General features: G+C 35.8%; 1 protein-coding gene across 1 annotated transcript in view; it reads left to right on the top strand.

Moving 5' to 3' along the window:
• The window catches only part of ALDH1A1 (aldehyde dehydrogenase 1 family member A1), a 29,228-nt gene extending 19,244 nt beyond the window's left edge, over window positions 1–9,984 (top strand). Inside the window, exons 8-13 of the mRNA XM_030968524.1 lie at window positions 1,261–1,363; window positions 1,906–2,090; window positions 3,575–3,739; window positions 5,550–5,707; window positions 7,234–7,308; window positions 9,442–9,984. Of these exons, the coding sequence (XP_030824384.1) occupies window positions 1,261–1,363; window positions 1,906–2,090; window positions 3,575–3,739; window positions 5,550–5,707; window positions 7,234–7,308; window positions 9,442–9,514 (759 nt within the window). The 3' untranslated portion in view covers window positions 9,515–9,984. The remainder of the gene's footprint in view (window positions 1–1,260; window positions 1,364–1,905; window positions 2,091–3,574; window positions 3,740–5,549; window positions 5,708–7,233; window positions 7,309–9,441) is intronic.
• The last annotated feature ends 2,756 nt before the right edge of the window (window positions 9,985–12,740 follow it).

Below are 12,740 nucleotides of genomic sequence, written 5' to 3'. Positions count from 1 at the left end.
GAGTTTAATAACAGCAGGATGACAGGGAGGTACCTAGGAAGTCTCATTCTTCAGTCTGCACACATTTAGGTGAGGTGACAGATTTCTGGTATTTCATTGATACTTAGTACCATCTGGGTGGTCTGGGTGTTTGAATATGTATCTGTTTAAAAGGAAGGTCACTGTTAATTTTCCCTAACCTTCACCCGGTGAAGTGCTATAATTGAATATTTCTCATTGCAGGCTATATATAGGATTAAGGTTTAGCTGTTTCTTTGATAGAGTTCATTATGTTGTCTGTCTAAATGCATGCTAAGGAAAGGAAAAGCTGCCATCTGGCCTCTTAACTTCTTGGATATAGACTCCAAAGATAAATATCATTGCTTCATGTCAGGGATGAATACACGCTGAGTGCAAGAGCTATGTTTACTCTCAGAAACCTTCAGCTCTACAGTAATGGGAAGTGAAAACAATCCAAAACCCTGACATCTGAGAAATATCCCACATATGTTACCAATAGACAGTGACAACTACAATTCCCAGTACCCAGTGATCCTCCAAAGGCAGATGGACCCGTGTATGCTAGAGTTTGGTGACTGTTCTCTTCTAGCAGTGCGATTTAGCAATGAGAAATGATGGCAGGAAGGCTGACAGAGGGAGAAAGTTTGTCTGATGGTTGCTACACACAGGCAAAGAGTTCAAAGCCTCAAGAGCTACAAGCAGATTTTTCCTTCACAGCTTTTCCAAGGCAATTCATATAGTAAGCAGTTCCTTCAGTTATGCTATCAGTAGAAAAAGGCAGGGTAAGGGTCCTAGCTTGCAGTGTTCATTTCCTGCTCTTCATTCATCCAAGAGAGAAATTGAAACAAGGAAGAGTGTCCATGCAGCCAGTGTAGATTGTCTCATAAACTTTGTGCATTAAAGAGCCTTCTCATGCATAAAACAAAGGAATTTTAACTTAATGGGAATAACAGGTGCAGCAGCAACCTGTGCCTGCTTTAGACTAGAGATACGTGCAAGTAGAGCCGTAGTAACCAAAAAAGCACCACGTATCTTTGGCAGTTAACATTACAGGGGCAAATTCTTCTAGGAAACATTTCCAGTTCATAGGGCGCCCTGTACCCTGACTCTTTTCAGTTGTTTTATTTTAACTGATTTTTCATTTTGTTACTGGGATAGTAGAAATCTCTTAACTGATTTTCACTTTTGAGGAAATCAAAAAAGTATTTAGAGGCCATTACGAACTTTTTGACATGAAGCTATCCTCTTCCTACCTTTTAGGTTGGCAAACTGATTAAAGAAGCAGCAGGGAAGAGCAATCTGAAGAGAGTTACCTTGGAACTTGGAGGAAAAAGTCCTAACATTATATTTGCAGATGCAGATTGTTAGTAGCAATTTTATTATACTACTACTATTGCAAATCCAATGTGCTTTTTCCTTTCTTTGTCAGTAAATTATTTTAATCTTGTCAAAAAAGAAGTAATTTTTAATGTTTCCTGGTCATGCCATAATTTTAAGTTAGATTGCCCCCAAAATCAATTGCTCCTGAATAGATGTGGAGCTCTGAAAGCCTGTTCACCTTTAATGTAATTAATGATCATCTTAATGAAACACAAATGAAAAGAAGATAGAAGGATCTTAAATAGGTTTACTATCTTTCTGTCTGAATACTTTTGTTGATACTCCTGATAGGGCAAATAATGTTAAATCTACAGGATTTCTGAATGTGTGTTCAGCTAGATGTACCATGATGCTTTTGAGAAGGGTAGTTTGGACATAAGTAAATGGTTCTATATCTGTGTTTTAGAGGGCCATAAAAATAAAAAGTGGTAGAAAGGGAAATTAGATGGGTGACAAAGGTTAGTAAAGAATTTATTATGTGATGATTAAGGTTTATGATCTGATGAACTCTGCATTTCTTTGCAGTGGATGCTGCTGTGGAATTTGCCCATATTGGTCTGTTCTATCACCAGGGACAGTGTTGTATAGCAGGATCTAGGATTTTTGTGGAAGAGCCTATTTATGATGAGTTTGTTCGCCGGAGCATTGAAAGAGCAAAGAAGTATACTCTTGGGGATCCTTTGAAGCCGGGTGTGCAGCAAGGCCCTCAAGTGAGTGATATTACATGTTTTCAGCCTAATTCTGTCATGACACCACAATTTGACATCTTACCAAACCTACCGTTGCAGGAGTTTCAAGGCTAAGTACAGTTTTGTAGAGGTTAGTCTGGAGTACAAAGAGGAAGAAATCAGAGTGATTGTAGTTTGTGCCAATATCATAGGCCTAAGGTCTCTTTCTCTTTTTATTATTGAAGGGGAGCAATTATAAAAAAATTGAAATGCTTTGAGAAAGCTTTAATGCAAGATCTGTAAAAGTGCAAGTACAATCACCTATGTCATGTTAGAACTTGCTAACTTCTCATTCAGATAGTGCCACTATAAGTGACTAACTTGAAGAAATACGAGAATATCTTTTCACCTTTTTCAAGGCACTAGACTTTTATTATGCTGCTTTCGGTTTTAGAATATTACACAATTAAAATGCAAGAGGTTTTTTTTTCCTCCTTTTGTTAAAAGATCATACCAACAGCTTTCCCATCAAATGAGTGTTAAAATGCAGCATTAAAAAGTATTGCTATCACAATGCTGTGAACTCAACACTGTTACAATAGTTCTCATCTAGTCTTATTCCCACATCAGCTTATACTGCAGGACATGGAATAAAAGCATGGAAAAAAATGCTGTAGTAGAGAAAAAGTAGGAGACAAAACCACTCCCATGCATTTGATAGAATAACATATTCTTTATTGGTTATCACAGTCATTTTGAGTAATAAAAGACATCCAGTAAATTGGAAAAAATACACTCCAAGCCACAAAATATTTGGCAATTTTAAAAATATTATTTTGATACCCTGGAATATGTTTTGATACAAGAAAATTAATTCAGCAGAATAAATTTAAAAGTCAAAGGACAGGAAAATTCAAAAAAGTAAACTCCAACTGTGTCTGGTGTACAGCTAATATAAAATTAACAGAAATGTTCTCTCATATTATTGTGGCTTTATTGAGTTTGAATTTCGTGCTAACAATTTAAATGAGAGATGTAAATACACTCTTACTAAAAAAATTAAGGAAGTTAAACATGCAAAAAAAGCAATAATGAAAATATTTGAATGAGCATAAAAATTCTTGTCTCCTCCAGTCTCATAATTTACCTTTTTGGACCTATTTTTATCCTTTGCAACCTTTAGTTGAAGCTTAATTATTTTACAGATTAGAAAATTTACTCCTTTTTGAACTGGTATGGTCGCATTTAATGTGAAATTGTAATTATGGGTGCAGCTGCATTTCTTTTATGGTAGTTATGTTAAATATCTCTCTTTGTCATTAGATTCCTTGTTATGCTTTCCAGAGTAATGCTTTCTAGAAACAAAAAATAATAGCCTCTATCAGGTCTATTCACTGTGGTGTATTGCCACAGAGAAAAAACATATTTTCTCCAGCTCACAGGGACACAGGTTTAGGTTAATAAGCTAGAAGACCAACTGTTATCAGTGTGTGTTGTTTTCATTCCTGAAATATCTTTTCATTTAGATTGATAAGGAGCAATATAAAAAAATCCTGGAGCTAATTGAGAGTGGGAAAAAAGAAGGAGCCAAACTGGAATGTGGAGGAGGTCCATGGGGAGACAAGGGTTACTTCATCCAGCCCACAGTTTTTTCTAATGTTACGGATGATATGCGCATCGCCAAAGAGGAGGTAAATAAATATTCAGCAGTCTCTTCTCTCACTGGAAGTTATCTGTTTAAATATCTGCACAAAATATTCATTTAGAAGGTCAAGTGACTACATGAAAATCCTCTCATTAAACCGGTTGATCCATCCTGGTGGTGTTTAAAGTGCTTTTGTTGTTTTCTGCTGCCCATTTCACCAGATTGCTCAAGGAGAGAGAGTATAAGGCTGCCGTGCTAGCAAAGGCTCCTGCACAGATAAATGCTGAGGTTTGGGTGTTTGCATTGCTCCATAATGTCCATGTCTCTCATATTAAAGTCACACTGACCTGTAAGCCTTGGAGGCACAACTTGTGAATGTTTTACACTGCCTAAGGAGACACTTAACGTGGTGCTTGTGTGTGCCAGGCAGCTACTTTGCAATGTGAGAAACTAGGTGGATTGTGCTTCCAGAGGCATTTTGTTTGTGGCATTTCATTTTGCCCCTGTGGGATTACTTAATTTAGATCAGTTTGCAGATGTGTCTACACTTCATTGAAGAATCTGCTGCTGTCCCAGCTAAGATGACAATGCTAGGGCACCAGCGACTGTCTGGAACAAGAGACATTTGAGTGCTGAGCTGTCATCTGAGCTAGTTCTCTACATAAAGACTCAAAGTCAAGTCATTACTTCTTCACTGTGGTTTTTTTTACATTTATCTTAATTAATAACTGCTGCAATTGGGCTGCAATTGGTGTCCATTATACTACTTCATATTAGAAAGCTGATGCAGCCTCCTAAGCATATTTACCCTATCCAGCAAGAGCCAACAGCCTGAGTTGAAATGAACACCACAGCATCTAGAATTAATTGTGACAGGAAGAGGGATGTAAAACATGATAGACCTGTATGAGACAGAATTTTGATTGTTTCCACCATACTATAAGTCAAGTAGGAAACAGCACAGTTACAATTTTTTTGCAGTTCTCTTAGTTACCATTTGGTCAGCAGTACAAGAACTGGTCCTTACATTATTTTAAGTGTAATGAACAAAGAAGCTGTGAGTAGCCAAGACAGTTTAAATAATATTAATGTTTAAAGAATGAGTTTTGAAGCTCACCACTTGAGCACTGGAGGAATGTTCAGTGGTTTTCTGATCTGTAGTAATCAATCCTTAGAACTCTAGCTAGAAACCAGCACTAACTAAAAACTCAGTAAAGTAGAAAACTCACAGTCTATGGAAATAGAATTTGTTGGATGTTGTAATGCCTCCCTCAGACCACATAGTCTTGGTGTCCTGTGATAGGCATGGGCACCTCTGGCTGAGAACTCTGAACAATGGTAGCAGGAGAGCTGAACCTGAAGGATTATTTTCTTACTTGACACCCACATGGAAAGCAGAATTAGTTGTTTCCTTTGGAGTTTATTCTCGGTTGTACAGCTACCTGCAGGGATAAAACTCTAATAATAAATTTAGGTGAATGAAATTTGAATGTCTTTCTTGACTTTAAAAATAGAGCTTGTCCATAAAACACAAGTTTGTTGGTAACCAGTATAGATACGTAGCACACTGTGACACCATGTTAACTACCTTTGTAATGGATGCTTTTTGATCACTATTTATTTGTTTTCATTGTTCATTTATGGTTTTATGATTATTTACAATAGGTAATCTTGAGTTCCTTCATATTGCAAAAATCTTTATGCGAACTTATAGTATTTTTTAGAACTTTCTTCACTCTTGACTGAATTAATTCAGGAATAAGGGCATCTGACAGAAGTAAACTTAAAATACATGAATTACTTCAAATAGTAAGTTATTCTAGTTCACTTCATATGTTTACATGTGTTTGATACAGATATTTGGACCTGTTCAACAAATCATGAAGTTTAAAACCATAGATGAAGTTATCAAGAGGGCAAATAATACCACCTATGGCTTAGCAGCAGCAGTTTTTACCAAAGACATTGACAAAGCATTGACATTTGCAGCTGCCCTTCAGGCTGGAACAGTATGGTAAATAAAGGTTTTTTTAATTCTTACTTTAGAACTGCAGGTGTCAATACCACTGGTTTTGAGACATATTCACAGTATTTTGAGTGAGTTTTTTTAATATTTATTCTTTGTCATCTTATAGAGGTAAATCATTGTCTCTTCTGTTTATCTTTCCCATGTTTCCCTATTTTATGTGTTACTAAATAACTACTTCTTGTTAGTCATCATACCATTTTCTGATAAACCTAGTCCAAAAAGAGGAAATTTACTTGCTAAAAAGAAAAAGAAACAAAAGAAAATTCTGTGAGAGTGCCCTTTACTTCAGGATCTAGGGATAGCCCAATGGATAATTAATGAGATCAGTTTTGATATTGTGTAAAGTTAATTATGTGAAGTTCTGTGGCCATTAGCCTGAGCAAAGCCTTTTTCATTTCTGTAATGGGAAAGGTTGATAAAATGTGATTGAACAAAGAAAGGATATACAAGCTGAGAGGACTACTACAAGGCCAACTGTTTCTAGCAATAGAAAAGAAGCGGCGACCTATATGGACCTGGAAAAGAAAAAGCTAAGAAATGAAAGAGTGAAAGCCTGGAGGCATAGCAGGGTCTAATGACAATCGCTGACAAAGACCTGCATTTCCCTACAGTTATTTCAATGCATCAGAAGGAGAACAACCAATTTTACTTGAATGCAAAACCTGTGTCCAATTTACATTTTATCTGGAAGCACTTGCAACCAGCAAAAATTCCTGCCCAAGTCCTGTGACCTAAGAACATATGCTTTCCAAAAATAAGCTAATAATCTTGCCTTCAGAGTTGGTATTCTTTATATGGAAGAAAGTTTAGAATAGAAGTGAAATATTTGGGATTTGCCCTTACGTGATTGGTGGTCTAAGAATCTTCTAGCTGTGAACAGAATCTCTTTTGTTGGAACCAGTAGACTGGCAAGGAGGATAGAATATAAGATATGAAAATAGAGAATATTTGATTTGACAAGGTCGTAATACAAAAAGAGCTTCTCAGCGAGGAAATGGGATGTACATTCTGCCAAAATTCTTCATACCTAAAAATTTGCCTGTGAAATTCCTTTCATGCTCATTATTGTGTCTTCGTTCTCAACCACAATACAGAATAAAGTTTAACTGAGTAAAACCAAACAAAACTTCCTAAATATATAGTGAAGCTACCCTGCATTTACCTATCGGAAGGGCACATAAACTCTCTTGCAGAACACTTATCTGTGGATAACCTTTTGTGAGAGAGCTTGTATACAAATTAGAAATTTTATTGCAATGATCAGAGAAAGATATGACTTTCCCTCAACTTGAAGACCCTTGCTGAGTTTTAGTACCCTGATAATAACTGTGGTTGTTTTTGATGCTTCATTTATCTGAACTTCAAACTACATATACTTTTGCAAATATATACTTAGATGTAGTTTGTGACTATGACTATAAGCTTTTTAGAGGCGACAGAAAACCTCTGATTTTTCAGAAGTGAAAAAAATTTGTTTCGCACTGTCAAAAGTCATTTTTCTGTTCTTCTAGGGTTAATTGCTATAGTGCATTGTCTGCTCAATGTCCCTTTGGAGGTTTTAAGATGTCGGGAAATGGACGAGAAATGTAAGTAAATACTTTTAAAGCTGTAGATTCACAGGAAATTCAAAATGAAATTCCAAACCCTGACTTCAAATATGCATAATTAGGATGTCCAGTTTGAGACTTTGGCAAATAAGTCTCTAGAGTGCTTAGAGACATCATGTTGTCAGAGGCAACATCAACCAGCAATTCCTCTATAAAATAAATAAGAAAATTTCTTAGGGGTACACTTTTTTGATATGACTAATTCGCAGTATATAGTGGTCTACTGATAAACAAAACTGATCATTGTGTTTATGGTTTACAGTTTTTGCATATATAGAGAAATTGTCATTTTCATGAAGATTAATCTGTGGGTTGTTTGTGAAATTCCCCTTAAATTCTAGGTTTTGAAAACACAAGACTTTCCAACATCCTTGATTTAAGAAAGATTTTTCAGTTAAAATTTGTGAAACTAATGTTTTTGGATTATGTGCCAGCCAGGTCAAAAGTTTTTATGAAAATAATCCTCTGTAGTCTTTTGATCTTTGTTTTTCTTGGAATAGAAGCATAGTAGCATACATATATTATAAGCTAATCAAATTTTTTCAGACTTCTGAGTTTTAATCCAGTTTCAGCTTGAATCATATCCAGTCTTACTTGTATTCTTTCTTAAAAATATCATGTGTATAAGAACAAACTATTTTTAAAGCAATGAGTAAAAATTAGTGCATATAAGCCTTCTTTTTTATTAAGATAAATACATAACACTCCTAATGAACCTTGGGAGTGATTAAAAAGATATGTATGGGTGAGGCACTTCAGAGCTTCTCTTGATGTAGTTTCTTCAGAGATAAAGGCTAGTGCTTTCATACTTGCTCATCACAGGGCACAATCTGCTTCTGATGGCAAAGCTCCCACTGACTTCAAAGGAAACAGTCAAGCCAATGTTGAGAGCTTTAGAAAACTGGAAATTGAAACCCTTTAATAATTTAGGCCACTTTTATCAAATACAGCTTTGCCTTTGTTGGGTGCATATGCCAATAATTGGGAGATAATCAATTCTGAATTACAGTATCTATTTTTTCAGAAATATTTTTTGGATTTATTTGCTGGAAATAACAGACTATCAAAAATGTTCTCTATAAGAGTACATTTTGAATGAAGAAATCTTTCATTCTAACAAAATTTTCAGGTTCAAATTCACAATTATCAGACCAATAAAAATATTCCCACTATAGGACAAGGAAAAACTCATCACCAGATAGATGTCTGTCATGAGAAAATTTGTAAATATGTGACAATCATTTTTAGGAGAAGTGGAAAAACAAACCTACACTGAAAAAAATAGGGTGTGGTTGTGTTAAGCCACTGACTTCCTTGATCCCAAAATAAAATTATCCATATAATTCTTGGAGTGCTAATGCCATTATGAATTAAACTACCAAATATCATATACTAACAAAATTCCTCTCCAAAAAATGAAGGGAATCAGTAAACATTTTCACCCAGAACAAGTGTCCTGAGCTCAGATTTCTGTTTTGTTTATATATCTATCTAATAAAACAGCAGTGAGATCTGTGTAACATTATAATGTAGCAAACCCTTGTTCCACAGAACAATCAGTTATGTCTAAATAGTTTGACTACATCAGATGTCAAATAGTTAGGAATACAAACAAGCTTCATCTCATCACTGAAAACATAAAGGTGAAACATGCTTATAATGTCAAAGACTTCAACTCCTTTTCACTGTCTCAGTTTTCATCATGCAATAATTTTGTCCCCCATTTACTTGAGATGAAGTTTCGTACTCTTTGACTCTGGACAAAGCTCCTGACATCAGAAGAAAAGCTTTACAAATAACTTGCTGAATGTACTTGTGAAGATCTAACATGCTCTTGATCTGCTGTACAGAAATCTGGTTTAGAAATACTCTAAATTAAACACCACGCACAAAAATAAAACTACTCTCTCTGCCATTTTTATCAGGAGACCATTGCTGTAGCTTTTCCAAAGGTTTCCAGGAGCAGTCTAGCTGCACAGCTGTCTTCCAAATATGTCCAGTGTACTTGTTACATATCCAGCCAATTGCACACTACCTCTGAAAATCCCATCCAGAAAAAACTCATATAAAAAGCATTAGCATAAATGCTACTCTTGCTTCTCTTTTATCTAGGGGAGAATATGGACTTCATGAATACACAGAAGTTAAGACTGTCACCATCAAAATCCCTCAAAAGAACTCATAATGCTCCTTGAGGTGCAGAAATTAACATCTTCAAATGAATCTGAAAAGGCTATCTGAATTCTCAGTTGTCTTGTTGTCCAAGTGATGCATTAACTTTTCTGCTTTCTGACTGTATAAGAGGTACCTTCTTACGTTAACAATATAAGGAATAGCATAGAAAAAAATTAATGTGCTTATGAAATCTTTAATGTCTGGTTCACAGCTAACTCATTTTAAAACCCAAGTCCAGAAATATCTACTCTTGTTTGTAGTTGTCGTTCTCTGTAGTGTTATGAAAATTTTCCTTTTTCAGTATATTCTGCAAGTACAGTTTATGTGCTCTTGTGAGTGTTAGATGTCAAGTTCTCCTTGCATTTTCTTCATGGCCTTAACAAAAATGCAAAAGAGTAGTTAGCAGATGTTTCTATGTTTCTCTAGAAACGTTTCTCAGACTATTAAAGTTGTTCATCATGCTACATGAATGTAATCTGTATGTTAAAAAAATATTAAAGTTCACCTACAAAACCTAGTACTTCTCACTTCATTAGTCTTTTCTATTATACCAGTTTACCACTGGGAAAAATGTATCAGAGGCACCAGGGGCGTGTTCAGGTCATCAGAAATAAACTACATCTGCTACATGGAGGATAAAGACCCCAACATTTTGCCAGTATTATAGCTGGAAAAACATGAACACACAGAACAGTAAACAATTTGCAGAGCCAGCACTTGGCTTTGCAGTGGTAAGTGTGTAACAAATCTTAACAGATTTATGGGCAAGAAACAGTGAAGAGAAAGAAGAGGAGGGGAGGGAAGACAATCTCTTTTGTGATTTATACCTGCTACATTTTTCCTGTACTCACATAATTTCATGTAACTAGCCTGTTCCCTTCCCTCTTCTTTTCTCCTTTAATCCATTGTCTTTTATCATCCTGTTTCCTCCTCTGTTCCTTACACCTGCTTATTCTCATAAAGACCCTCTTTAAACACCTGTGTCCCAAGGTGATCATAAACTCAGCTCTGGCCTTTCACAGCTCTCTAGCAGCTCAGATGCCACCACCCTCACGGTCTCTCAGCACCAGCAACCACCAGGCAAGCTCTGGGATGGAGGCCTTCAGACAGCCAGTCACAGCCTGCTACTGACAGGCTCGTATTCTCTCAGGACTGAACCCAGAGCCACAAGTCAACCCTTCAATACACGGGCTCAGCCTTACAGACAACCTGGTGCACAGTACGAGCCCTGCCCAGTAATAAGAACATGGCACAACAAAAATTTTAAGCAGCAAGTATGGAGAATTTGCGCAGTATAAAAAGGAAAAAGGGTTCTGTTCTTTTGGATACACTGTCACGTTTTAATTATTTTTCTTTTGAATATTATAGTTGGAACAAAATACAGATGAGACTTTCAGCCTCTGACTCTTCTTAGAATGCCTTTTTCCATTAAGAACTGGACATAAAATTTGTCGTATTTCTCTCCACATCCTCCATACTATCTATTTTTGGAAGGTATCCATTCCAAATCCCATATTCATGCCTGTAAAATAACTTCATAAGACATAGTTTTCAGACAAATTGAATTCTGATCTCATATAAGAAACAAGTAATAATAAAGGAAAAGACGGAAGAATTAATCAAAAGTAATAATTATCAGAGATTTTCACTGTCAAATAATAATCAGAAATAATTATCAGAGATATAAATAATTATCAGAGATTTTTCTGCAGAGGATAGTAGAGAGAAGAAAGCACAGAAATAAAAATAAATTACAAATAAAGTAAAAAACAAACAAAAAAATCTTTAAAAATAAGCTGCAGATAAAAAAATGGCAAAATTATCTGAAAGTCTTTTAAAGTGGCAATGAACATAGTTTTAGTGAAAACATAGATACAGTGAAGGATTTCATATTTTAAAAGAAATGAAAAGCCATTTGTAGAGTTGGTGGATCTTAAAAAATCTCTACCATCTTCTGCTGTTGTATTTAAGATTAGAAATCTCAAAGAAGAATATATAAGTCAAATTAAGCCTATCTCTTAATTTTGTCTTGGATCAAGAGGGTGATTCTGAAATTATATTCCTGATCTTCCTGACTTAACTTCTTTACCTGGAAGAAGGATACAAGGGAGCAAAACGGGGTTCCTTTTTGGTGACATTAAGCCAGCAGGCTCACACGTGGTTTCTGGTATGGTCCAACCACTGTAACAATTCAGCTCTTAGAAGCAGACTAAGGCTAATCAGTGTTCTTTGGCAGCCCAGGACTGCAAATCCAGCCCTACCATGGTGCCTGTGACTGCAAGCCCAAGCAAAGAATGACTTTGGAATATAATGCAAGGAAAGGTAAAACACAGCATAATACAGCTCTTTAGGAGAAGGACCGACTGGACCCTTGTATACATATTTTTTTTTTTTTATCATTAGAATGTCTAAAATATTTTAATAGTGTTCCCAACATTATTGTGAATATGTATTTTAGTTCCCATTTGATAGTCTTGATGGGTAAAAGAAAGCTGGTAATGATCTTGTCCTGTCAATTTTATTTTTTCAATGTGATCAAAATGTGACTTCTAGTAGCAACCTGAAGTTGCCATATTTCAAATGCCTTGAGTCAGAGAGGTGCTTTTATGAGTATATTATGTATAGGGAAAAGAGAGAGGGAGAAAGGGAGAGAGACAAAGTCTGTAATTCAGCCAAGGTTTAACACCCAAAGTTTCCATCAGAGTGAGGTAGAGATTTGCATTGATCTGATGACACACTGAAGTTGTTCCCAAGAGATGCCATGTGGAGAGATATACCCTTTGGCATCTAGTGAGCTTAAGGAATTCAGTATGTGTGATTCCCTTAAGGAGTTGAAATATGTTTGAAGGAGGCAAACAAGGGCTCAATAAATTTCATAGTCCGGTCCAGCTTACATAAGCACATTTTTTCACAGTATAGGATGATGCCCAAGCCAGAAAAGAAAGAAGAATATGGTCCTACTTGTTCCTCAACTGCCAGTTTACTGACTCAAAGGTCAGGGGTGTGTTTTTCTCAGAAATATCTTCACTGTTAGTACTAATCACTCTGTTAATAAAAGAAATGTCCTTTCAAAATTAGGTGTGTTTGTAACTACGTTCCTAGTATTAGAGTCTCCATCTGATGGTGAAATATCTTTGCTATGTTTTTGAATTATATCTGTACATGGGTATGATGACTCGTGATCTGAACAGGAATAAATGAGGACTTAAACTCTGCAAATATTACACAGATGATTA

The sequence above is a fragment of the Camarhynchus parvulus genome, chromosome Z, assembly GCF_901933205.1.
Source record: "Camarhynchus parvulus chromosome Z, STF_HiC, whole genome shotgun sequence".
NCBI lineage: Eukaryota > Metazoa > Chordata > Aves > Passeriformes > Thraupidae > Camarhynchus > Camarhynchus parvulus.
This window is presented reverse-complemented; position numbering and strand designations above follow the sequence as displayed.